The sequence below is a fragment of the Canis lupus genome, chromosome 16, assembly GCF_048164855.1.
Source record: "Canis lupus baileyi chromosome 16, mCanLup2.hap1, whole genome shotgun sequence".
In the NCBI taxonomy this organism is placed as follows: domain Eukaryota; kingdom Metazoa; phylum Chordata; class Mammalia; order Carnivora; family Canidae; genus Canis; species Canis lupus.
In genome coordinates, this window is record NC_132853.1 from 12775298 (window position 1) to 12800136 (window position 24839).

A 24839-nucleotide genomic window follows, 5' to 3' on the forward strand; every position below is an offset into this window, starting at 1 on the left:
GCAGCAGGGGCACGGTGGGGGGGGGGCCCTGCCCCTCTGAGGGCCTCCTGCCAGTATGGGCTGGGAACCCTGGGAATGATGAATGGCTACTTAAAAATGATATCGTACAGAAACATTCAATGTCATAGGAAGAAACGACCTCACCATGTAGCAGATGGCTGTATTTACGTGAGCACAGTGCTATGGCGTGTGCCACAGGATGCCCGACCCAGGGGCGCCAGACCAAACACAGGCCAGGAGGACACGCAGGCGCTGGGGGTGCAGCCCACCCCTCCTTTCTATTTCATTTTTTTTTTATTTGCTAAATATGATACAACACACACACTCCACTTTGTATTTACACAAAAAAAAGAAAACCACAAATGATATCTTAAAAGTTAAAATCAGGGGGCCCAAGTGTCACCTTTGGTTAAGCGGTGGACTCTTGGTTTTGGCTCAGGTCATGAACTTGGGGTCGTGGGATCAAGCTCCACGCTGGGCTCTGGCTCAGCAGGAGCCTGCTGTGTCTCTCCCTCCCACTTACACTCACGCACACTCTCTCTCAATAAACACACTTTTCAAATCCTTAAAACAAAAGTGAAACTACGAGGAAACCTTAGCTTTGGAAAGGAGATAGAGCACCTGCCGGCTGGTTCCCCCACCCCAGGCCATGCGGGAGGTGGCCCCTGCCCACTGGACACCAGGTGCCCTCTGCAGTGGAGCCATCTCTCCAGGGCCCCCAGGGCCCCAGCTCTGCCCTGTGGTCCACCCGATGGCATGAGCCTCCCATGTCATGTGCTGCCGCCAAACTCCGTGGCTCAGAGCAGAACAATGTTTACCGTCCCATGCAGGGTCAGGGGTCAGGAACTGGAGGCGGCGTGGCTGTGTGGTCCTGTGTGGGGTCTCTGGGCTCAGCTAGGCCAGGGGCCTGTGTCCAAGCCAGAGCGCCTGCGTGGCTGTGAATGCGCACCTGTGCACCTGTGCACAGCTGGGCTGCTGGCCCAAGGCCCACAAGGCAGGGCTCACAGCCTGCTGGGTCTTTCATTGCCTGCTTCCTTTCGGGTCTAGGCAGATTGGATTGCTGGAGGTCATCAGTTTCTTGAGGTTTTCCCCACGTATGACCCCAGTATTGGTGTGGACGCGGCACAGGTGTGCTTCTCCTCTCATTCATGCGGAGCCTCGTTTACTTCTCTTCTCTTTCCTTAGTCTTGTCAGAAATTTATTTCACTAGTCTTTTTAAGAATTTGTTTTGGGTCTTACTAATTTTTACTTTCTGATTTACTTACTTAGGCTTTTCCCTCTCTCTCTCTCTTTTTAAAAGATTTTATTTATTTATTCATGAGAGATACAGAGATGCAGAGACACAGACAGAGGGAGACGCAAGCTCCATGCAGGGAGCCTTATGTGGGACTTGATCCCAGAACCTCAGGATCACGCTCTGAGTAGAAGACAGGCATTCAACCGCTGAGCTACCCAGGCATCCCAGGCTTTTTTCTTCATGAACTCTCACTTCTTCCCTTTAGTATCTTCCATTTGTTTTTTACTTTTTTGGGCATGATTTTCTTCCTTTTTGACTAAATATGGGCTTCTGTGCCTTCCTCTTCCTCATAACGGCCCTTGGATATCTGGCTTCCTTCTGACCTCCGGAACTGCTGTGTAGGCTGGGTTCTCTGTCTTCTAAACGATTCGCGCTTTCCCTGGGGGGCTCCTTGGACAGGACCCTGAACCTTTGGCCTCAGGACTCACCCCTGCATGTCTCAAGGTGTCATCCACTTGCTCATTCATTTCATGTAACATACGCTCTTCCCTTTTCCACAGGCTGTTGTACTGGATTTGTCGGCCATGACGTGACCCTGCAGGTGTGCTCCAGGGCGCTCATCCTGTCCCCTTCCTGCCTCCAGAGATGGGCCCTGGCCCTCAAAATGGCCACAGTGCAGGGCCCGCAGATGGCGGTGGGACTGTCTTCGTTCCTACTTTCCAATCCTGGCCCAGATACCCCCTTGCAAGGGCTGCATGTAGAAAGGAGCTCAGGGACCAGTGGCAACATGCTTTTCCATTTGACACTGAGAAGCAAGTAACTGGCAGTGGCTTAGGTTTGTGAGAGCAGAGGAGTGGTGATGCGGTCTCTGATGCCCATAGGCCAGACTCCTACAGGCCCCTGACCACTAGGGATCCTGCAGGATTGTGTTAAAACTTTCCCAGTTTTACAGTCTCAACTCTGAACCTTAAAGAAAATGACTCCTGAGCTGCTTCATGTTTGCACGGCTGCCGTCCTGGTCCTGGTTTTCCTCTTCAAGGTTTCTGGGGTGTCAGAGGTCCAGGCTGCCTGGTGTCCACAGTCAGCAGCCCATAAACAGGCTCTAGTGCTGGGTTTTAGAGACATGGCGGCTGGTGGGTGCACCTCACTGAAGCCTCTGGGGAGGTGCTGGGTGACCCCGAGTTAGATGTAGCCCCGGGCGGGCCAGGGCTCAGGAAGCAGGTCTCCAGCACCAAGCATTCCAATCAATCCAAGGCTGTTTTTATTTCCCAAGAGAAAAAAATTTATTTTTATTTTATTTTTTTTCCTGGGACATGCCTATTGTTTAAAAAGGAAAGAAAAAGACCCAACTCCCTTGTATTGGGCTAAAAGCAATTCCTGCCTGTTTGGCATCTGTGCTCCTGAATTAACCACAATTCCTTTAAAAATAGATCTGTGACAATGCTGACCGCCATCTGCATCACATTCTTACCTGAGGAAACAGCTCCTTTTCCTGGGCTCCTCCCCTGAGTAGGAACTGTGGGGTCTGCACAGATGGGCCCATGTGCTGTGGCCACTCCAGCTGCTTCAATGCCTACATGGGAATAGATGTTAGCTCAGATGGAAGGAAGTTTTCTACATGATAGTTAAGCAGTTAAGTTTCAGAGCTGGAACAGTCTCAGACTCGTTAATCATCCCAACCTTCAGGATGTCTGTAAGACAGTAAAACCTTTCATTGAAACCTTCTTTAAAAGCTGTTTTAGGGGATCCCTGGGTGGCTCAGCGGTTTAGCGCCTGCCTTTGGCCCAGGGCGCGATCCTGGAGTCCCGGGATCGAGTCCCATGTCGGGCTCTCGGCATGGAGCCTGCTTCTCCCTCCTCCTGTGTCTCTGCCTCTCTCTCTCTCTCTCTCTCTCTCTGTCTATCACAAATAAATAAATAAATAAATCTTTTTAAAAATTAAAAATAAAAGCTGTTTTAAATCAAACATTTATTTTGCGGTAAGTAGAGATGCACACGTACTTCTGAGAGAAATGTCCTCCAGGTGTCACCTCCAGGAGCTACATCACAACCCCGGGGACCGAACAGGCCAGTCCGCCCATGGCAGTAACCTGTCAGCAACCCCAAGCAACTGCTCATCGGCTCCCCATTTATACAATGGGTCCAGTAAGAAAGCCATATAAATTGAGTCCAAGTAGGCAACCTCCTCTTGCTCAGCTCGCTCCCAGGAGGCCCATAAGCCACTGTCCCCGTCGCGCATCCTGGCACCACCTCGCATCTCCTCACTCAGGTGCACAGTTGGCTTGGCCAGTCAGCCACTGCAGGACACGAAGGGGGTTTCTAGCTTGGGGCTGCTATTAATAGGGCTGCAGTACACATTAGAGTACAGTGACAGCCAGGGAGACGGGTCTTTTTATTTCGTCTTTCATCTTTTCATTACAGGAGGAAAGAAGCTGATACAAGAGCAGATGCAGCAGACTCCTCAATGGTAATCCAAACAACCAGAGCACTGGGGAGTAAGTCCACAGGGAGGATGGAGCCCAGGGGAGGCAGAAGGGTAGCCAGGGCACAGAGGGGACCCGGACAAGGTCATGTCCTGGAGGACAGGTGCTAAGGGGGGAGGACAAGGCATGCTCAGTGTCCCCACGGGGCTCAAGATGTGGAAATTGCTGGTGACCCTGACTAGCCTTTGGGTAAAGTGATGGTGGGAAGGGCGCCTAGAGCCAGTGAAGGAGCAAGCAGCATGATGGAAACATGCAAGAGTGCAGCCACCTGTAGCAGTCAAAGTTCAATGGAGGGACCACACGACCAGCAATCCCACTCCTGGATGTGCACCCAAGAGAACTGAAACTCGGCCACACAAAACTTGTACACAAATGTTCACTGAGGCATCTGTCACGATAGCCAGAGTGGGAACCAATCAAATGCCCATCATCAGGTAAACGGATAAAGGTGGAGTCCGTCCACACGATGAGTGTCATTCAGTCCTAAAAAGGAACAAGACTCTGATAGGACCTACAACACGAATGAAGCTCAAAAACATGATGCTGAGTGAGAGAAGCCAGACACACAGTCCATGTATTGTGCGGTTCCATCGACATGCAACACCCAGAAGGGCCAAGTCTGTAGAGATGGGGTCAGTGGTTGCCGGGGCAGGGGCAGGGTGATGGGCATGCCAGCCAGCCATGGAATAAGGTGATGCTTGTTCAGTCTTGTGAATAGGACAAGAACAGTGATCTGCACACTGTAGAAGTGACCTGCTCATACACGGATTTCCACATGTACACAGCAGAACCGGACACTGGTCACTGGTCACTCCAAGTCTTTCAGGCAGTTCTGCTGCAAAGGGGAGTAAAGACATGGCCAGGGCGGGTGGGTGTGGGCTCTGGGAGGAAGGCCAAGACGGGAAGAATGACAGTATGATGATGGGCTGACTCCATCAGGAAACCATGCTGGAGTGGGAGAGGGACAGTGTCAGGGAGGGGGCAGACCTGTGGGTGCCTACATAGGGGTCCCTTCTGGCTACTTCCATTTCCTCTGGAAGCCAGTAGTCAGGTCCTGGACTGGGCTAAGGCACAGGAGGAAGGAGCGAGTGGACCCCTATCTGAGGCTGGGGTTCAGGGTGAGACTGGGCACCTCGGCCGCACTCCTGCAGCCCAGATGAAGGGAACGGGACTGGAGGTGTGGGTGGGTGATGGGGTGTCAGGAGGCATGAGATGCGAGGATGAGGGCGGGGTGTGGGTGCTGCAGCTGTCAGCTTTGAGGAGCCCCAGGTGGGACCTTGGTGGGCCGCAGGACAGGCCCTGCAGGGAAGACAGGAAAATGAGAGTGGGAGGGATGTCCGCGCAGGTGGGAGGGACAGGATCACGCTGTGGGTACCATCTTCCAGGCTAATGGGTCAGGAAACCCAGGCCCAAAGGTGAGGAAGCAGGTCCTCAGGGGCCCAGGCCCATGGACGTTCGCTGAGGGAGCTTCCTGGGGGGCCTCCAGGTCTGCCAAGTCAGGACTCAGCCCTCTTCCCCTCAGGTCACACAGGGAGGAGCCGTGGCTCCCAGGTCACAGGACTCATAGGCCCATCCTGGGAAGGAGGACACCAATGTGGAAGGTGAGTCAGGTCTTGAGCAAGAGCCGAGCCATCCAGGACCCGAGTACCCCCTGCACCATGGGGCCAGGAGGCTTGCTCAGTGGAGAAAGGACAGAGCATGTCCGTGGGAGCATTTCTGGGCCCAGCTGCGGAGATGGCTCATCCTATGTGTCAACCCAGCAAAGCCATGGTGCCACCTAGTGGGTCAACCACTAGAGAGAGAGGCAAGAGCACCTGGTGCAGGGGCACGGAGGGGGGAGGGAACGCAAGTTGGGACTGGAATTCCGGACCATAGTCCAGGTCGCTGGAGCCCCCAAGTGCCCAGAAAGCATTTTCTAGGAGACTGACAGTCGGGACGGTAGTCTTGTCCTGAGGCAGATGACCGTCCCTAACCTGGTAGGCCTCATCCAGTCCCCAGAAGGCCTTGGGAGGACAGACCTGGCTCCCAGACTCACGAACAGCCTGAGTTCTGCGCCCCTGCAGGTTCCTCCAGGCCCCACAGCTGCTCGCTGTCAGGCTCCCCCTCTGCCCTGGGCCTGGTTTCCCCGGAGAACCCCGACCCACGTGGCTAAGAGCGTGACAGCCAACCAGACGCCTAGGGGGCATCAGTAGGGACATGTGCTGAGAAGGCAGGGGCCCCTGCAGCCCCTGCAGACTTCCAGGGCGGCTCCTGGTGGGGGGCAGGTGCCACCTCCAGGTCCACAGGTGCCTCTGTCTTGGGGGGGGGGGGGCTTCTACTTTCTAGGTGAAGGAGTTCCTGGGGGTCACGGAAGCCCACAGGGCACAGGGTGCTCCGGCCTGCCACAGGGGCGCGGCGGGTGGGTCCCTGTCCCAGAGAGGGGACGGGGCGGGGCGGGGCAGGGGCTGGTGGGGCCCTGTTCCCGAGGGGGTGTGGGTCAGGACAGGTGGGTCCCTACTGAGGGAGAGGGCGACGAGGCAGGTGACAGGGACACGGGGCGGACGGTCCCCACGAGTGTCACCGGCACCTCCCCACGACCCGCCGTCCCGGAGGTTGGATTCGGGGACCCCTCCCACGCTGGGTCTCTGCTGTCCCCGCGGGCCGCTGGGCGAGGACCCCAACCCTGACCCCGGCCCTCCTGGGCCCGCGCCCGGCGTCGCTCACCTGAGCCCGCGGGGTCCGCCCGGAACCCTGGCCCGGCCGCGGCCGCAGCGATCCCGGACGGCTTTCCCCGGCGCACTGAGACCCACCCGGCCGGGGGCGCTACCGGCGGGGAAACGCGAACGCTGGGAGCTGAGGGCGGAAGTCGGGCTGGGGGCGACCGATTGGAGGGAAGGGGCGGGGCCGGATGTAGAGGGGGCGGGGCCGCGGGGACACCAGGGGCCGCCTGGGGCCCCGAGGGCAACCGGGGGCGTGGCGCACCTGCGCAGGCTCACCGACTGCACGGGCTACGGCTCCCGGCGCCCACTCCGCCGCGCCTCTCCGGACCCTGGAGCCCCTGCTCCGCGGCCTTTGGCCCCCAGTCCCGCCGGACGCCGCACGGCACCCACTTGCCCGCCCCGTTCCAGCCTGGAAGCACAGGCCGGCAGCCGTCACAGCGCCATGCCCTCGCTAGGGGACCTGGTGCACGACTGGCACCGGGGCGTGCAGGCGGTGGCCCGTGGGGACTGGGGCTGCGCCCTGCGCCTCTTCTCGGGCGACCCGGACCCGCCCGCCAAGATGTGCTTCAACTTGGGCTGTGTGCACCTGCTGGCCGGGGACCCGGAGGCCGCGCTACGGGTGAGCAGGGTCCCCGACAGCCGCGCACCCAGGGTGGCCGCGGGGACCCCACCTGTGGGGAGGCTGTTCTCTGGCCCTGGGGACCCAGCTGCCGGGGTGAACCCGGCGTCCCCGCCCTTCTTCCTGACGGTCATCTGGGGGATGTCCCCCACTGTTCTGCCTCAGTGAACAGCTATGGCAGGTGGGAGCTGTGTGGTGGGGGATCCCACCTGAACTCAGGGCCACGATGGGGGGCGGCCTCCCCCATCATCTCCACGTGGTAATGACCACGTGCCAGATTCTCCAGTCACCAGGAAGGGCTGGGGTGATACTGGCTCAGGTGCTTGGTGTCCTAACATACCCGGAAATAGGCTGGAGGCTGGATCCTGCTTGGAAGGGGCCTGCCTGCCCCTCAAGGTGTAGGGCTTGGAGCAGGAACTTCATCAGACACCTATGGCGATGCGCAGATGCTGTCTTGTTGGTACCCACACCCCAGATCTAAGTACTCATCTTTTCCCCAATCTGTTCCCCAAAAGAACCAAGAGCTCAGGAGTGCACACAGGTACACATGCACAGCTCGTCTGCTGAGGGGGCAGCACAGAGCTGCTCTCTGCCCTCTGAATGCTTTGTATTCTTTCAAGTGATGCGTATTCAGGGGTACGTACAAAAATCCAGCAGCACCCCACTCATCGTTCCCGTCCCCAAACCTCTCTGACAGAAAGAACCAGGATCCAGCAGTTTTCAAGACGATCAGTGGCAGTTACCTGAAAAATGACACAAATGAAAAGAGAATTAGATGTTATAGGAGAGCATCAGTGTGAATATCTTGCACAACTTCATGTGGGAGTGAGAGGGAGACTGGGCAATGGGTATAAGGGATCCCCTGTTGCTTCTTTTTTTTTTTTTTTTTTTTTTTTTTTTTTTTTTTTGACAGGAAGCAGGATTTATTGGTGGGCATGAATAGGGTTCGGGTGGTGCAAGGTTCTCATGAGTGGAGAGCCCTCCATTTGTCCAAGGGGCCACGATTAGGGATGTATTTGACCCCACAGCCATCTGGGATGAGCCGCTTTTCGGCCACCATATCTTCAAATTCGTCCGCATTAAACTTAGTAAAGCCCCACTTCTTGGAGATGTGGATCTTCTGGCGGCCAGGGAACTTGAACTTGGCCCTGCGTAGGGCCTCAATCACATGCTCCTTGTTCTGCAGCTTGGTACGGATGGACATGATGACTTGGCCAATGTGGACCCTGGCTACTGTGCCCTGGGGCTTCCCAAAGGCACCTCGCATACCTGTCTGCAGCCTAGATTGGAGATAACATTATGTCAGACCTCTAAGTCGACCACAAAGGGCTGTCTCCAAGGTCCCTTAGGGCAACCCATACAATCAACAGGCTGCATACACTACCAAGGAGGCTACTGTTTGCAGCCATGGCACACTGGGCCCCCATGGAGAAAGAGCACAGTCGGCTTAATTGGCTGCCCCCTGTTGCTTCTTACCTTTGCATATGAGTCTACAATTCTCAGTAACAATTTCAGGGTTTTTTTTTTTTTTAAGATTTTTATTTATTTATTTATTAGAGAGAAAGGCAGAGACACAGGCAGAGGGAGAAGCAGGCTCCATGCAGGGAGCCCGACAGGGGACTCAATCCTGGGTCTCCAGGATCAGGCCCTGGGCTGAAGGCGGCGTTAAACTGCTGAGTGACCTGGGCTGCCCGAGTTTCAGGTTTTTAAAAAAGACTTTATTTATTTATTTGGCAGAGAGAGAGCACAAGTAGAGGGAGTTGCAGGCAGAGGGAGGGGAGAAGCAGGCTCCCCGCTGAGCAGGGAGCCCAATGTGCGGCTGGACCTCAGGACCCTGGGTCATGACCGGACCTGAAGGTATATGCTTTACCGCCTGAGCCACCCAAGGGCCTGTCTTTCTAATTCAAAAAGATAACAAGTGTGGGACACCTGGGTCCTGGGGTGACCCTGGGGTCCTGGGATGGAGTCCTACATCCGGCTCCCTGCAGAGGAGCAAAGCAGGCTCTCTGCAGGGAGCCTGACACAGGACTTGATCCTGGGACTCCAGGATCAAGCCCTGGGCCAAAGGCAGGCACTAAACCGCTGAGCCACCCAGGGACCCCCCTAAATAAGATCTTTTTTAAAAAAAGATAACAAGTGTGTCATTCTGTACGAACTATCAGAAATAGGAGTTTAGGGATGCCCAAGTGGCTCAGTGGTTGAGCGCCTGCCTTTGGCTGGGGCATGATCCTGGATTCCCGGGTTCGAGTCCTGCATGGAGCCTGCTTCTCTGCCTGTGTCTCTGCCTCTCTCTGTCTCTCATGAATAAATAAATAAAATCTTAAAAAAAAATAGGAGTTCAAAAAGACGAGAATGTCGCATAAGTTGGAGCCCCGGGGTGACTGGTGACCGTGCTGGAGCACTTCCTTCTGTTGTTTCCCGTCATCCTCATGGTAAACAGAGTGGTTTATGATGACACCTCACTGGGCTCTTCGACCTCAGGAGCTCAGGGCACCTGACTAGGGACGCATGCACCCAGATACCAGCTCTGGAGACCCCTGGATGTGTGGCCGGCTCGAGGGCCGGTGGAATGCCTCGGCCCCCTGTTGCTGGCCATCTGCCTGGACTGTCTGTGACACAAGGGTGATCCTTGGGCATTTTGTCCTCAGGCATTTGACCAAGCAGTGACCAAGGACACATGCATGGCTGTTGGCTTCTTCCAGCGAGGTGTGGCCAACTTCCAGCTGGAGAGGTGAGCACAGGGATGCCTTGTTTCTTCTCTGACGCCCCTTTCTCTCTGCACAGTCCATTCTTGTACTCCCCCCGTGCTCTCCCTGTGGGTCACCCCCCCTTGCCAACCCTCTCCTGTATAGCCCCGGGAAAGTATGGGCAGGGTACAGTGCTCCTGCTGCAGAAGATGCAGGGCAGAGCCGCATGGTGAGCCTCATCTCTGCCGAGGTTCATGGAGCGCTTTCACGGACATCCCCTCCTCTGCTCCTCACCACATTGTTACTGTAGCAGGGATGGTGTGATCATACTCATTCTGCAGATGTGGACCCCGAAACAGGGCTGCAGGAATGGTGTGTCCCAGGACATGGAGCTGGTTGGGGTCCTCAATGCTCACCAGGGTTCTTTCTCCCGTGGTCCTTCCCAGAGAAGGAACCATTCTGCAGGATAGGCTCATCTTCCCACTCCCTCACCTAGCCCCTGGATGAGCCCCACAGATGGCCCCATGCCAGGCAGGCCGACTCTGGGGGCAGCCTCCTCCTCTCATGGAGCCAGGGGCCTGCCTAGGGGAGGCTGAGGAGCTTCCTTCCAGCAGGTCTGTGCAGAGGGAGGCCCCCAGGGGACATGGGTCCCGAGAAGCAGGAGGGAAATGCTCAGGGCACTCTATGCAGCCACGGTTGGGCAGACAGGGGCCCCAGGAAGGGCAGCGAGCCTTCCAGAAGGCAGAGCTGGATCAGAGCTAGCTTCACCTCACACCCCAGGCCGCCCGGTGCCCTCTGTAACCCCACAGCCATATCTGCATATTGATCCCTTGATACAATGGTAGAGACTTGAATGCCCACCATGTGCTAGGACCTGGGTGGCCACCACGGCCCCTAGCAGGTGTCCTGGAGCTGGGTGAGGGAGGCTGGGACAGGGCTTGGGCCCTTCCCCAATGGCCTCAGAGCCCCGCCCCCTGTTCCCCCACTGCCCACAGGTTCCAGGAGGCCCTGTCTGACTTCCGGCTGGCCCTGGCGCAGCTGAGGGGTAATGCGGCCATCGACTACACGCAGCTGGGCCTGCGCTTCAAGCTGAAGACCTGGGAGGTGAGCTTGCACAGACTTGCACAGGAAGCTGGCCTCCAAAGGTGGTGCCCCACTGCCCCTACGGGCCACGGTCCCACCCCGAGGAAGCTTAGGGACGGAGAGTTGGGAGACTGCCAGAAGGAGGGCCAGGGAGGGTCAGAGAGGCAGCAGGGAGTGGCAGATGGGGTCAGGAAGAAGCATGGCTTGACCATGGGCCCCTGGCAGGGGACAGGCAGGGAGCACCTCCACCTTGGGCTGTCCAGGCGGCTGACGCCAAAGGAGGGGAATGGAGAGGACACCCCCAGCACTCCCAGCAGTGCTGCCTAGGAGCCTTCTCCAGAGGACCTGTGCTTCAATAAACAGATGGCAGAAAGTCCTATCAGGGGGTTCTGCAGGCACCTGGGTTCCCTAGCCTACGGCACCCACCGCCAGAGGGCTGGGCGTGGGCAGTTGGCCTGGCAGTGACCACGCCCCGCAGAATCTCCAGGGTGGCCAGCTGGCCCTGGGAGTGTGCGTTGCTAGGCAGGCCACAGAGACCGCAGCGCGCGGAAGAACCGGTTGGTTCTGTTGACAAAGTCGAGCTGGGCAAGCACCTGCTACCCTCACAGCGGCTGTGGGGGGGTGCGGGTGTCTGCGGGGCCTCCTGGAGCACCAGGCAACTCAGCGTGTCCTGGTGTCCTTCCGGCCACAGCCGGAACCCGACCCTACCTGTCTGTCAGAACGTCTTCTCACGCGGGGGCGGGGGCGGGGGCGGGTGAGGAAGGGGACAGGCCCGAGCGGGGCTCCTGCGACAGCAGCGCGGACTCCTGCACCGGGCAGGACCGCGCGGTCGGTGGCGCAGAAGGGGGCGGAGGCGGACAGGACGCTCCCGGAGCTCCCAACCTACCCCTGATGCTCGGAGCAGAGAACCTACCTCTCCGGCTGCGGGTCTGGAGACCGAGGTCGGCCCGGCAGAGCCCCGCACCTGCTGACAGGCCGGATGCCCGTCCCCGGGCCCGCGGCTCCGCGGCGAGGCGGGCCCCCAGGGAGGCCGCGGGGTCTTTGCCGGGGGAGGGCGGGGCTGGAGGCGGGGCCAGGAGAGGCGGTTGGAGGCGGTGGGCGCGGGAGTGGGGCCAGGGGTGGGTCTGGGGCGGGGCTTGGGGCGGGGCTTGGGGCGGGGTCTGGGGTGGAATCAGGGGCGGGGGCGGGGGGCCTGAAGCCGATCCGGGTGAGACCAGGGGGGCAGGAGCAGAAGAGCGAGCGAGGGAGAGGGCTGTGACCTCTCGTCCCCTCCCAGGTGCTCTTCAACGTGGGGGCGGCACAGTGCGCGCTGGGACTGTGGGCTGAGGCCGCTGGCAGCCTAGAGGAAGCCCTCTGCAAGGGGCCAGAGGGGGCCGGGGAAGACCTGCATGCTGCCCTGGCCCAAGTGCAGGTGAGGAGAGCAGGCCAGGCCCCCTTAGGGCACGTCCAGGGCTCCTATCTGTCCCAGCGCCCCCAGACCAACTGTATGAGCTGAAGAAGTCTCTAGAGGGAGGTGCTCCTGTGCCCAGCTGTGGGGGCTGGGGAAGTCTCTCAGGGTGTGAGAAGTGGGTGGGGGGTCCCTGAGGCCACAGCCCTGTCAAATACTCAGGTCTGCATTGGCTGGACCCCCTCCAGAAACAGGCTACCCTGCAGCTGCGGCAGGTCCCCAGGGGTGAGGTCTTTCGGCCTCACAGGCGGCATGTGGAGCACCTGGAACCCGTGGATTTCCTGGGCAAGGCCAAGGTAACCCCGGGTGCTCAGGGGTCAGCAGCAGCCAGGGGGGTGAGCTCAAAGGGTCCTTGTTGTTAGGGAGCCTTCGGTGGGTGGGTGGACAGTAGGCGCAGGGCCATCCCTAGGCCGCAGACATGCCTGAACTTCTGAGTCGGGGGCAGGGTCTCCATGTGGGCTTCAGATCCTGGGTTCTTAGAAGCAGCAGGCAGAACCCAGCAGAAGCTGGCTGCAGAGGGGCACCTAAGTGGTGCTGCCCCCCCAGCCACACCCTTCTGGCCTCAGCACCTCCCTGAGTCTCTGTGTTTCTGTGTCTCCCTGCATCTCTGCCCCAGAGAGTGGGATCGCAGGTAGGGCTGAGGTCAGCTGGCCAGGCAGCGTCACCAGAATCACAGCCCTGGGGGCAGGGGTGGGATACAGGGACCTGTGTACACAAAGGGAAGTTCGCCTGGGTTTCAAGCTGGTGGCCCTGGATTAGCCCCAGCCCCCCGAGGTCACCGCGGGCCAGTGTGCTGTGTGCCACCATGTACATGGCTGGTGAGGCTACATGCCCCACACACCTCGTCTTCATGACCTCTGCTGGCTGGGGCCAGGTGACTCCGAGCTGCATTAATGAATCAATTCAGAGTCTGCTTCTCACAGTACCAGGCATCTGAGAAATAAAGATATTTCAAAACTTGTATAAAAAGGAGGCTGAAACCATCTGCACATGTTGTCCTTCGTCAGACGTGTTCTTCCCACCGTCCTGGCCCCCACCGTGGTGGTCTGGCAGCCTTGGGTTGGCTGTGGGAGACTCCCCCTGGGGGGTTGGGGCTGGGGCCCCCGGCACAGCTATGCCCGTGCTGTCCCTCCCCAGGTGGTATCCTCTGCCATCCCTGATGACCATCTCCAGGGCTCCCGGCCTCAGCAGCGCCAGGTGAGTGGGGCACCCTCCAGCCAGCCCCCAAGTGCCCCTGTCACTGTACAGACCTGAGCGCTTGAGGCCTTTCTCTTTGGGGGTTCCCGATGGTCACTGATGTGAGGATGGGAGTGGCAGGCCTCTTGTGTGTGAGAGCCTGAACATCATGCAGCCTTACCTGGGGGTGCTGGGCCTTCCCCGGGGACCTGCATTCTGGGACAGGACAGCATTCTGGGCCTACAGGTTTGGGACACAAAGGATGCAGCCAGACCTGGACCTGCCCCACGGTAGTTAGGAGCGTCTCACCTCCGCCTCTTGCTTCCCCTGTGGCCCCGGAGGCCAGAGGCCAGGACTGTCACAGCCCCTGCAGACTAGATGTGGCCAGAGCCCTTGAGGCCGGGGACAGGTGTCCAGCCTCTGTCCACCCTCCCCATGTCCCTGTTATCCAGAGGCCCAGTCCATGAGGAGCCGCAGGGGGCACCGGCGGGGAGCTGACACTGCTGGTTGCCCCGAAGCTCAGGGCCCTACCCAGGGAGGGCGCTGACTGGGTTGTGGGCTGACATGCTCACCCCTCCGGCCTCCTCACAGCAGGGGCCGTCCAACCCGGAGAGGGGGTGGGGCTCAAGTCTGCAGAGGGTGGGGGGACATAGAGCAGGGGCCCACTCTGTGCTGCACCCTGTGCTGCCCCTCATGTCCACACTCGGGGCTCCTCTCAGGCAGGGAAGTGGCCTGAGCCGGTGGTGTTGGGGAGGAACAGGGCTCCCCCCATCCCGCAGGGCTGGAGACACAGGCCTCTGTGGAACTGCCGTCTCTGGCAGTCCCGGTGTGCTCCCTGGTGTAGGGACAGAGGCTGGCTCTGGACGGGTGGCGCAGGCTGACCACTGTGCGCCAGTCATCTACGATGAGCAGGTGAGTGCGCCTGGGTCAGGGGGACAGGGGCCCTAGTGCTGGGGGACACCCCCCAGACTGAGCATGGGGACCAGCAGCCACAGCCTGGGTCTCAGGACAGGGCAGGTGGCCTCACTGCCTGCTGGGGACAGACCTTTGGCCTCCCCTGTCCAGCCAGAGATACGGCTGGGGCCAGCCCAGGTGGCTGAGCTGGGAGCATGCTGATGTCCCTGTGGCACAGACAGGAGTCTGGGGTACCTCACCCCACCCCAGGCCTGGGGAGTGGCTGGCCTGCAGCCTGGGCATCTGTGCCTTTGGTCTCAGGCCATTCAGCCATGGCCTTGTCACCCAGCCTTCCCTCCTGGACCGAGAGGTGTGTGTGGCCACTGCCCATGGCCTGCGCCAGGAGAGGGGGTCTCCCCTGCACGGAGAAAGTGGTTGGACTTAACACATGGTTTACCCAACGACTCAGTAAGAAAACAGTCTCTTCACTGTTGTTGATGCTCTGTTAACTGCGGGTGAACACACCTGCCCTCAAAGGCCCTGTTCCCTGGGCTTCGCTGAATCCCTGCAAGGCATGAAGGCTATGTTTATGGGGTTCATGGATGGGGTCTTAGGCTTCGGCCTTCCTGACGACTTCTGAGGTGCTATAAGCAGCTGGTACAAACACTTCATTACCCCACCTGAGGTCAGAGTCTGAGTCAGGATGGCCTGACTCCCGAGGCCCCTCTGGGGTGTCTCCCCAGCACGTCCAACACAGGTGCAGTCCAGTTGGCCCCTGGCCTGGGCCCCCCAGCTTGAGCCTCCATCTCATAGTGCTTGGTGGTGGGGTCGGGGTCGGGTGGGGTCAGGGTGGGGGTTGGGGTGGGGTTGGGGTGGGTGATGGGGTCGACCCTGCTGATGTGAGGAACATGTGTGTGGTCTCCAGCCTGTGGGGACCTGGTTCATGCCCTGAATACACCTCCATGTGGGTTGTATTTATGGCTTCCTGCTGGTCAGCGGGGTCAGTGGCAGTAAACCTCACCACTGGGTCTGCTGGGAAAACTGCCCCCCCAGGCCCCCCCCCAGGCCCCCTCTCCCGGCCCTCCTCCTCCCTCCCTGACCCCCTCACCAGCCTGTGGCTCTTCCTACAGAAGCCCTGCATGGAGCAAGTTGGCAAACACATTCCTCCAGGTGAGGACGTCCTGAGCCGCGGGTGGTCAGCAGGAGCGCTGGGTGGAGGGGTCCCAGGCAGGCCTCCGGGGGTGCTTAGGCCCCAGAGGGAGGAAGCTGTGGGTCTGTGGTGCAGGAGCTCCTCTGCTTCAGCATGTTCCACATGGGGAGTGGGCAACTGAGTCCCTGCTCTGTCACCCCACAGGCCCACCGGCAGCAGGGAGGCCAGAGCCCAGCCCCTCTGAGGACCCCTCCGGCACCAGGGTAAGAGGCACTGGCCTTCACGTTGCTGCCCTGTCCCTCAGACGGCCCTGGGGACCCAAGTTGTGGAGCCTCACTGGCCTGCAGCCCCCACCCCTCTGCTCCAAGGCCATCCCAGCTGGGCCCCCAGCGAGCAGCTCCAGGCTGGACTGAGCCAGGCTGACGGCTGCCTTTCTGCTTCATCCCAGGTGGTGGCTACAGGCGGCCCTGAGTCCTTGGTGACGGTCACCGTGCAGTGTGCCTTCACCCTGGCCCTGAAGGTCCCCTGGGGAGCTGGCCTGCCCCACCTGCGGACCCTGCTGAGCCAGGCTCTCCCTCTGCAGGCCCAGCATGGGCAGCTCAGGTGAGCAGATGACAGGTTCATGGGGACCGCAGAGGTCAGAGATCAGCACCTGCCTGAAGCAGCCCTGCCCCCTCGCCCACTCTGGGGGGGTCTCTTTGCAGTTACCGGGATCCTAGCCATGAGGCACGCTGGGTCGCCCTCCCCGGGGAGGAAGCACTGCAGGGGGCCTGGCGAGACACAGCGGCCAGCCCCAGGGGACTGCAGCTGCAGTGCCGGGTGAGACTTGGAGCTGTGGGTGTGGATCTGTGGGGTGGGGGCCTGGGCCTGTCTCTGCCCTGCCGGCCCTGCAGCCTGCCCCCTCTTCCTGCCACAGGCAGCAGGCAGCCGGCCAGTCCTGTACCAGGCGGTGGCCCAGCACAACTACTGTGCCCAGGGGCCTGAGGACCTAGACTTGCGGCAGGGGGACATGGTGGACGTCCTGTGTGCAGGTCAGTGGGCTGCTGGGCCCAGGGCTTCTATGAGTGTATGACAGTTGCTATGCTCTGAGGGGCCCTGATGTTCCCTTGCATGTAGTGGACCCGGCGTGGCTGGAGGGCCACTGTGACGGCCGCATCGGCATCTTCCCCAAGTGCTTCGTGGTCCCAGCTGGATGGTGCATGTGAGGAGCCTGACACCCCAAATCCAGAGAAGAAATCGCCCCAGGATGATTTCTTCCTGTGGCAAGGAGGGTTTTAATAAAGCATCTTCCCCACACTGAGGTGTGGTCTGTATTCTCGGCTTGTCCATTTCAGGGGCCACAAAGGCTTCTGGGGGTGGGAGCCCAGGAGTGGCCATGGAGCCTGGATTCCACTCCCTCAGGCAGCAGACTACCAGGGCCGCAGCTGGCCTCTCCCCAGCCTCCTCCTGAGGCCCTGCCCGCCTCTCCCAGGGAGCCAGGCCCCTCCCTGCCACGAGGTCACCCCCACTTTTGGGCTTGACGGGGCCCCACAGCCTGCTAATGCAGTAGACCACACTGCCCTGGGGAAGTGTGGTGGAGGACTGGGTGACGAAGGGGGGAGCAGGAGAGGGGGTAGGAGGGAGGCGCGGGGTGGGGGGGGTTGGGGAGGGAGGAGGAAGAAAGAGGGAGCGGGGAAGGGGAGCAGAGGGGTGCCTGAGGGGGGTGGGAGGGAAGCTGAGGGGGGCAAGGGAGGAGCAGGGGGTGACGGGAGGAGAGCAGAGGGGGGTAGGAGGGGGAGGCGGGAAGGGAGCAGGAGGGGGGCCACAGCACACCCTGACCAGCCCACAGCAACCCTGAGGACAGAGCGTGGCTGTCTGAGCACGAGACCAGGGCCCCCAGGACAGGGAGGCCATATGGGTCAGGAGCGCGGAAGGCAGCCCCGGGCTGTGGGAGCTGGGCCTGGGCCTCCAACAGTGGGTGGTGGCCCACTCAGCTGTGGGGCCAGAGGAGGTGGACGGCAGCAGCTCCAAGAGTGGCCCCGAGCGTAAGCACCATGAAGCCAGCACCTGCTGCCCACACGCCATAACTCTGGGCCCTCCACTGGGCGGGCACGGCGGCTGGGATCATGCTGGTCAGGTTCAGCATGTAGCCCAGCGTCCAGCCAATACTGGTGCCACCGACCTGTGGGACACGAGGCTGGTAAGGGCAGCTGCCCCAGAGCCCCTGCCCCGGATGGCTGGGCCCAGGAGGTGATCACCTGCTTGCGGAACTCGATGCTGGGCCAGGTCTCTTCACTGAAGCCGTAGCCTTCCAGCAGCAGCGTGAGTATGTACAGGCCCGAGGCACAATAGTCACGCAGCCAGCGCTCCTGCCCCCGTGCGCTTGCCTCCACCTGGGGGCCGGCATGTGAGGGGCGGGGGGATGCACCCCTCCCGTCCCATGGGGGCTGGACCCACCCAAGCACATGGCCTGGGTCGTGCCTCGTGCCTGTGATTGCTGCAGCCTAGGGCACCGGGAGGCTGTGCTGGGGACCCCGCATGTCCCCTACCTGCTTCCAGGGCCTCTGGCAGAACTCCCACACAGTGGTGTTGACAGTGGCCAGCGGCTGCTTGGACGTGAGGTTCAAGAAGGCGAAGGTGTAGTAAAAGGACGAGAAGGCCTGGGCACAAGGAGTCAGGTGGGTGCGCCTGCATTGGGCCGGTGCCGGGGGCCCAGGTCAAGGGAGCCCCAGTGTGCGGCAGGCCGAGTCCCCAAGGCCCCCGCCTGGCATCAGGCCCCTGGGGCTCCAGAAGGAGGCTAGGACCCGGGGGGCGGACAGGACAGTGCTCACATAGAACTGGCCCTGCACGGGGGGCTGGTAGACCCCGTCGAAGGTGCAGTGTCCTCGGCCCTCGCAGCCGGAGAAGTTGAAGAGGCCTTGGATAGCTGAGACACAGGCTGTGGGGCTCCCCATTCCTTCCACGGTCAGGTTCCCTGCCCCATGTTGGGGGGGCGGGGTATGCACACAGGGTGACTCGTACAGGGTGGCCAGGGACAGCATGGCCCGGTAGCCTCTATGGTAGCACGGGTGGCAGACCAGGGGGCCGGGGCTGGCCTGCAAGAGGTCAGGGGGCAGCCTGGAGCCTAGCACAGGCCCAGAGGCTGTCCTGCCGCCCCCCCTTTCCCTACAGCCAGGCCAACCTGAACCAGCTGAGCCAGGAGCCTAGTCAGCATCTGGTCATGGCCAAAGCACAGGTAGCTGTGGGTGTAGACGCGGTGCTCAGAGCCATAGAGGCGGAAGGTGGCCTGACTGCTCTCGTCCAGGATGGGGCCTCTGGGCACAAAGGTGATCTGCGTGGAGGCCCCACCCATGTCCAGGGCGCCCACTAGGGTCCCCTCCAGGGGCCGGATCCATTCTCCAGAGAAAGAATACTGGGGACCAACAGGTGCAGTGAGTCCCGGCACCTGCCGCACCAACCCCAGCCCTGGTCCCCCTCCCCGGGGCAGCCGTGGCACCTGGACCAGCCTGCCCAGGACGTAGTTGATGGTGATCCAGCCGAAGGCACCTTCGTCCTGCCCAGTCAGGAGCTCAGCACCCCGAAAGTCCAGGGGAGACCGGCCCAGGGCCTGGCTGACTGCCGCAAAGATGGCTGTGGCCTGGGAGCCATTCTTCTGGCTGCGTGGACGGGACCAGCTGCCCAAGTGGGAAACCCACGGCCCCGCCGCCCGCCCACCTGCTGCGGCCTTGGCCCCTCAGCTCCTGGGGGTTCCTTCTGCGAGCGCTGGGCACTGGGCCCTGGGCCGCCCTCACCTGAGCAGCCTCATGCCAGCCGTGGCCCCCAGGAAGGCGGGCGTTTCCTGATGTTTTGCTTGTGGGATAATCACCAGGGCCTCTTCCAGGCAGCCCTGCAGGCTCTCCCCAGCCTGTGCAGGGTCAGAGGCATACGAAGAGATGCCTGGCCCTGAAACACAGCACCCGGGACACAGGGCTGTAGCTGCTCGGTGCCCCCAGGAGGCCCGGCAGTGTCTTTATCCCAGGACTTCTGGGTGAGATCTTATTTGGGAAAAAGGTCTTTGCAGATATAATTAAGGATCTTAAGAGGAGGCTCAGCAGGCCCCCTGGGGCCCTGAATCCAAGGCCCATGTCTGTCTAAGGGAGGACAGGGGGTGGTGACACACACGGGGAAGGCCTTGCAACGCCACGGGGAGAGGGGATGACAGGCTGGTGGGTGCTGTGCCAGGTCCCTGCAGGCAGACAGCTCGGCTCCAGCGCCGCCATGAGCTGAGCCACCCAGGTCACTCCCTCAACCTCTCTGACCACTTTTCTTTCGGGTCAATTAACTGACTTGCTAAAGGACGTGAACGCAGCCCCCACTGGCTCCGGCCTTCCCCCAGCTGGTGCCACTCCTGCCCCCCCCGCACGTGAATCCCACCCAGGGAGCAGGCCACAGCTGTCCACACCCACACCGCTGAGGCGCTGCCTCCTGACCTTTCACCTGGCAGGCCAGCGCCTGGCTGACCACGCCTGTGCTGTTCTGCTTGTCTGCTGGCCACCGATACACAAAGAGGGACGTGTGGGTGGACCCGGCGTCAAACACGACCCCAAACTGAGGGTGACAGCAGGGTCAGGAGGGTGCCGCCTGCCCAGCCTCCTCCTGCCCCAGCCCAGGGCCTACCTTGGTGTCTGTGGGCAGGAGGACACTGGTGGCCTCCACCAGGATGAGGATGAGCGTGGTGAGGCCTGAGGCCACTGTGGCCCCCAGCAGGGTGCTTAGGACCCGCTGCTTCCAGGTCGGCCCCATGAGGGCTGGGCACCTGCAGAGGGGGCACCTGTGGGCACCCAGACTCTCTGTGCTGCAGCTGCAGACGCTGCCTGCCCTGGAAGGTCAATGTGTCCTCCCTGGTTGGTGGGCCTCCGTCCTCCCTGATCACTGGGCCTCTGTCCTCCGTGGTCACTGGGTCTCCATCCTCCCTGGTCGGTGGGCCTCCGTACTTCCTGGTGGGTGGGTTTCTGTCCTTCCTGGTTGGTGGGTCTCTATCCTCACTGGTTGGTGGGCAGGGCCAAAGACCAGCATGTCAGAGCCAGGCCTGCCTGGGGTGCCACGGGGCCAGGGCTAGCCTGAGATGAGCAATGGTGAGGCGGTGGCATCCAGAGGAGCCTCTTCCTCATGCCGGGGCCATGGTGTCTTCTAGGCAGCCCCCTCCCCTGCCCTCCTGGGGGAAGGAGTCCCGCACTGCAGGTCAGCGCAACTGACCTCAAGGGACCCAGCCCCCCTCCTCTGCTGCCCTCCTGCCTCCTCTCTGCAGCCCCAACCTGATCCTGGTGGGCATAGGTGCCTGGCTGGGGGTCCAGGGAGCCTCAAGTGTCCTCTGAGGAGTGTGGTTGGCAGGGGCCTGAGGAGCACGTCATGACTAAGGACCTTGAGCTTGGGGAGCTCGGAACAAAGACGCTGGTTTCTGGTTGAACCCCCACCCCCCCAAAAAACAACAACAACAACAAAAAAAACAACCCCTGGCTTCTGTCATTGGATTCCGAAATGGTTTAGTTGGCTCCAGACGGGCTCTGGGCCACTGGCTGGGCTGAGCCAGGAACACGCTTGGCACAGGGGCCCCAACACCCCAGGCCAGGCAGTGCGAGGGGCCCTCAGGAGTCTAGGCACCTGGTGTCCCCCCCGAAGGCACCACTCCCTGGGGTCTCCCGTGCTAGAGGTCCTGCGACTGGGTGTTCACTGTGACCCTCACAGAAATGGAGATAAACGCAGGTGATTTCAAGCTGAGTGAGGGGCAGGGGAGGTAGTACCGTGAGGCCATGGCCCCCAGTGACCAGGGACAGGATGGGCTGCGAGGTGAGGGTCCCATTTTAAGGCAGGAGGGACAGACTCAGAAGGTGGGTGGCCTCTCAGGTCCGGAGGAGACCCAGCCTGGGTCCCCACCCAGCATGCAGGTCACAGGCAGGGCCCAGGGATGCCGGAACCCCTCTCAGAGCTCCCCCCAAGAACACGCATCCTGAGACCCCCAGCCAGAGGATGGGCAAACTCCTCCACTGTCAGGATAGCCCCCCTTGACCAGTACAGCCCCCTCCTGACCAGGACAGTCCCCCTCTGACCGGGACAGCCCCCCTTACCTGTGCTGCCAGAGAGACTGCTGCAGCGAGGACAGAGCTGGGCGGCCGTCCCTCGGGCTCCCGTCCCTTGGGCTCCTGCCAAGTGCTGTCCCGCCTCCGTCCCTCTGCTGGTCACCACCCTCCTCCACCTGGGCCTCAGCAGCAGGTGACAGGGTCTGGGAAGGGTCCCCACCGGTGGGTACTGCTCATGCCCAATCCAGACTGGCCACCAGTTCTGTGCAGTGAGCTCAGGCCCCGCTGAGGGGTCACCCTCATCCCCCAGGGTCACCCCCCAGGGTTACGACCTCGCCCCACCTGCCCCACTCAGTGGCCCGCCCAGGGGCCCCCACCCCTCTGGAGGCTGCACGCACAGACTTTGCCCTCTGACCCTGCCCTCCCCTGCGGGGAGCCTGGGCTTGGCCTAAGGGCAGGTCAGACTCCGGTGACCCAGGGCTTGGCCAGAGCAAAGGCCGGAGGAGGCCTAACTGACACATGGTCCAGGGAGGACAGGGACACCCAGCTCCCTGGTGCTGCTGTTTGGTTATTTTGAGTGTACAATGAAGTCGCTCTGTTTTTGCACGTGTGTAGACACATAGGAACACCACCAGTCACCCCTCCCCGTGCCCCTTGGGTCGTGCCCTGTCCCCCTGGTCCCCCACCCTGCCAAATGCCTCTGGTCACAGTCCTGTTGCTGGGAGGTGGCCACGGGGCTGGGTGAGCCTGGTGGCCCCCACGCAGAGCAGAGTGCTTCCTGGTCCCTCCTGCGCCTGGGCCAGTCCGTATAGATGGGGTGCATGTTGGCTGGCCTGCCTCGGGGAAGCATCTGGGGAGTCTTCACTCTGGCCGTGGCTGTGGAGGTCCTGGTGCCCAGATCGCCCCCGGGAGACACACTGCCGAGCACATGGCCAAGTCATGTTGACCTGGATTCCAAACTGCCTAGGTCTGCAGCAAGGTCCAGCTTCCCGCCTCCTCCCCAGCATTTGGGGTCATGATTTTTAACTTCAGCTGATCTGATGGGTGAAGCCTCATTATGGGTTCGCATTGCCCCCATGGCTGGGATCCTGGACACCTGTGCAGCACTGATGTGCACACGCATCTTCCCCGATCACGTGTCACATCTCCTCCCTTTAAACTGGATTCTTTCATGTCTTCCCATGAGAGTCAAGGAGTCTGAAGAGGCGGCTTTCGGCTCAGGGGCTTGAGTGACCCCCGGCTGCACGGACAGTCCATCAGGAGACCCCCCCTTGATGTATGCGTAGGCCTAACTGACCTAGGGATACTCACGACCCGGCACTGGAACCAGGAAAGAAGGACCGTCTGTGGCCATGAGGCCAGTGCCCACCCACTGCCCTAGGGCTGCCCTCCCTGGGCCTGTGCTCCCTGCCCTTCCTGCCTCTACTGGAAGCTCTTGCCCAGCTGCTAGTCTCCGAGATGCCTGGTTCACAACGTGTGTTTAGAGCCACAGTGCCTCTGTTTCGCATGCGCTGCATGGTTTCGGCCAAGGTCACGGCCACCATGCAGGGATGGCCCGACTATGGCCCCACTGCCGAGAGCACCCTCCTTCCCGCATGACCTCTCATGCCCCCTTCTCACGCACCTGGCCACGTGTGCGGCCTCCTTCTGGATCCTGCTGTGTCCGCCTGCCCCATGTCTGTCTGAGCGGGGCCGGCGTGTACCTCTGGCTGCCGTGCCCTGGAAGCCCTGGGAGCACAGCAAAGCCCCTATCCAGCTTCGTGTCTCCTGAAAGTTGCTTAGTTCTCCTCGCTCCTATGTGCTTCCAGGTAAAGTTTGTCGGCCTCTCTAGCTACAAAACCTCCTTCTGAAATTTCTGCAACCATTTTAGGGAGAATTGACAGCCTCACAAGTGTCAGCCTTCGGGTCTGCGAACACAGTCCTGTTTATTTAGGATTTAGGTCTTTTAAATATGTTCTTTGGCCAGAATTTCTAGTTTTCAGAACCACGATCCTGCACATGTGTGTTTTTGAATTCAGCTTATTTGAGCACAACGGCCAAGTGAACCCATTTCTCTGTCTCACACATTCTGCGTTTGGGAGGTCACAGGCTGTAGCTCTGTCTGCCTGATAAGCAGGCTCCGCCCCACGGACCCGCCCCATCTACCTCCGATCATCCCCTGCTGGACACAAGTTGCCCCCATCCTGCCCTGAGTAATGCTGCGATGACGGAGGCACAGATCTGCTCAAACTAGCATGTTGGTCTCCTTTGGGTGAGTGTCTGGTGGTTCAAGGCTGGGTCCTGGGGCGGCTCCAGTTTCATCCTCCTGAGGACCACCCCCCCCCATATCCCCACAGAGGCCCCCAGTTTGCATCCCTGCCCACAGGCCAGGAGGCCCTTGCCCTTGCCCTGTGTCCTCACTAACACCTGCTGTGTCTCATGTTGTTGGTTTGAGCCACTGTCACAGGTGTGAAGTAACATCTCATTGTGGTTGGATTTGCAGCTGGGTATGACCATCTTCCACGTGTCTATTGGCCATTGGGAGGTCTTCCTTGGAAACATGTCTGTGGGGTCCTCTGCCCATCTTTTAATCAGCTTGTTCTTTGTTTTTTGTTTTTGTTTTTTACTGCTGAGCCGTGTGAATTTTGGGCACCAGCCCCCAGCAGACACGATTGGCAATGATCTTTCCTCATCTGCAAGCTGACTGTCTGCTCCGTGGACGGGATCCTCTGTTAGCGGATTTTTGGTTTCATGTGGTTGCACTTGTTTATTTCTTGTGCTGGTGACTATCATCACTAAGACCAACACCAAGGAGCTTCTTCTGGTCATTCCATGGTCTCAGGTCTGACTTTCAAGTCTTGGTCTTATATTTTATAGTGTGTATTTTGTTAGTTTGTACCCAAGTATTTCATTTTTGTGGGAGCTATTACACATCCTATTATTATTTTTAAAAATCTTACTTGTTTATTCATGAGACACACAGAGAGGCAGAGACACAGAGGGAGAAGCAGGCTCTCCGCGGGGAACCTGATGCGGGACTCGATCCCAGGACCCCAGGACTACACCCTGAGCCGAAGGCAGACGCTCAGCCACTGAGCTCCCCAGGCACCTACATCGTATTATTTTAAATTCCATATTCAACTAACTGTCCATGAGGAGCAAGTAAGAATGCAGCTGGTCCTCGGGTGCTGGCCTGCAGCCCAGTGCTCACTCATTAGTTCCCGGGATTTGGAACCTCCGCCATCGATAGGGAGGAGCAGCCTCACCACTTCCTTTCCCATGGGCCTGCATTGTATTTCCCTTTCTTGGCTTATTGGCACGTTGAGCAGGTGCAGGGTCAGCACCTGTGCT

General features: G+C 60.2%; 3 protein-coding genes and 1 non-coding gene across 28 annotated transcripts in view; 1 reads left to right on the forward strand and 3 right to left on the reverse strand.

The window, feature by feature from the left end:
* Positions 1 to 11897, reverse strand: part of EXD3 (exonuclease 3'-5' domain containing 3) — an 81978-nt gene extending 70081 nt beyond the window's left edge. For 4 of the 19 annotated variants that reach the window (XM_072778920.1, XM_072778926.1, XM_072778925.1 and 1 more), the window contains exons 1-4: positions 11721 to 11877; positions 7682 to 7780; positions 4483 to 4554; positions 2709 to 2810 (exon numbers count right to left, since the gene is read on the reverse strand). In XM_072778920.1, the coding sequence (XP_072635021.1) occupies positions 2709 to 2810; positions 4483 to 4554; positions 7682 to 7706 (199 nt within the window). In that variant the 5' untranslated portion in view covers positions 7707 to 7780; positions 11721 to 11877. Of the gene's footprint in view, positions 1 to 2708; positions 2811 to 4472; positions 4555 to 5094; positions 5294 to 6422; positions 6612 to 7377; positions 7468 to 7681; positions 7781 to 11206; positions 11471 to 11720 lie in introns of those variants that run through there. The other 15 variants (XM_072778927.1, XM_072778928.1, XM_072778936.1 and 12 more) reach the window with 14 other exon arrangements.
* NOXA1 (NADPH oxidase activator 1) lies at positions 6624 to 16770 on the forward strand. Of its 5 annotated transcripts, none has more exons than XM_072778940.1 (14): positions 6627 to 7037; positions 9686 to 9768; positions 10720 to 10828; positions 12084 to 12218; positions 12443 to 12550; positions 13392 to 13451; positions 13677 to 13720; positions 14210 to 14342; positions 15455 to 15494; positions 15679 to 15737; positions 15923 to 16077; positions 16179 to 16293; positions 16391 to 16505; positions 16591 to 16770. In XM_072778940.1, exons 1-14 carry the CDS (start codon positions 6861 to 6863, stop codon positions 16677 to 16679), a joined length of 1422 nt encoding a protein of 473 aa, XP_072635041.1. In that variant the 5' UTR covers positions 6627 to 6860; the 3' UTR covers positions 16680 to 16770. The 5 variants fall into 5 exon arrangements, with proteins under 5 accessions (XP_072635042.1, XP_072635045.1, XP_072635041.1 ...); XM_072778942.1 differs by having other exon boundaries at positions 14252 to 14342; XM_072778941.1 differs by lacking the exon at positions 13677 to 13720 and having other exon boundaries at positions 6624 to 7037; positions 12417 to 12550.
* Positions 8365 to 8498, reverse strand: LOC140607637 (small nucleolar RNA SNORA70). The gene has a single exon (XR_012009597.1). It is a non-coding gene; the product is annotated as a small nucleolar RNA SNORA70 (small nucleolar RNA).
* Positions 16771 to 17245: 475 nt separating the features above from the next.
* ENTPD8 (ectonucleoside triphosphate diphosphohydrolase 8) lies at positions 17246 to 21871 on the reverse strand. 3 transcript variants are annotated; one of them, XM_072778866.1, is made up of 10 exons: positions 21558 to 21871; positions 20110 to 20477; positions 19923 to 20040; positions 19245 to 19395; positions 18950 to 19109; positions 18635 to 18865; positions 18285 to 18548; positions 18003 to 18113; positions 17712 to 17846; positions 17318 to 17635 (listed from the first exon to the last, which is right to left on the reverse strand). In XM_072778866.1, exons 2-10 carry the CDS (start codon positions 20233 to 20235, stop codon positions 17444 to 17446), a joined length of 1488 nt encoding a protein of 495 aa, XP_072634967.1. In that variant the 5' UTR covers positions 20236 to 20477; positions 21558 to 21871; the 3' UTR covers positions 17318 to 17443. The 3 variants fall into 3 exon arrangements, with proteins under 3 accessions (XP_072634966.1, XP_072634968.1, XP_072634967.1); XM_072778865.1 differs by having other exon boundaries at positions 17246 to 17846; XM_072778867.1 differs by lacking the exons at positions 19923 to 20040; positions 20110 to 20477 and having other exon boundaries at positions 17246 to 17846.
* Positions 21872 to 24839: the final 2968 nt, after the last annotated feature.

Coding starts and splice junctions, on each gene's coding strand:
- NOXA1 (XM_072778940.1), top strand. CDS start 6,861: ATGCCCTCGCTAGGGGACCTGGTGCACGACTGGCACCGGGGCGTGCAG. Junction 10,829..12,083: donor TCAAGCTGAAGACCTGGGAG/GTGAGCTTGCAC, acceptor GTCCCCTCCCAG/GTGCTCTTCAACGTGGGGGC. Junction 16,078..16,178: donor GCCCAGCATGGGCAGCTCAG/GTGAGCAGATGA, acceptor GTCTCTTTGCAG/TTACCGGGATCCTAGCCATG.
- ENTPD8 (XM_072778865.1), bottom strand. CDS start 20,235: ATGGGGCCGACCTGGAAGCAGCGGGTCCTAAGCACCCTGCTGGGGGCC. Junction 18,866..18,949: donor TCCTGGGCAGGCTGGTCCAG/GTGCCACGGCTG, acceptor GTTGGTCCCCAG/TATTCTTTCTCTGGAGAATG. Junction 17,847..18,002: donor GCCAGAGGCCCTGGAAGCAG/GTAGGGGACATG, acceptor GCCGGCCCCCAG/GTGGAGGCAAGCGCACGGGG.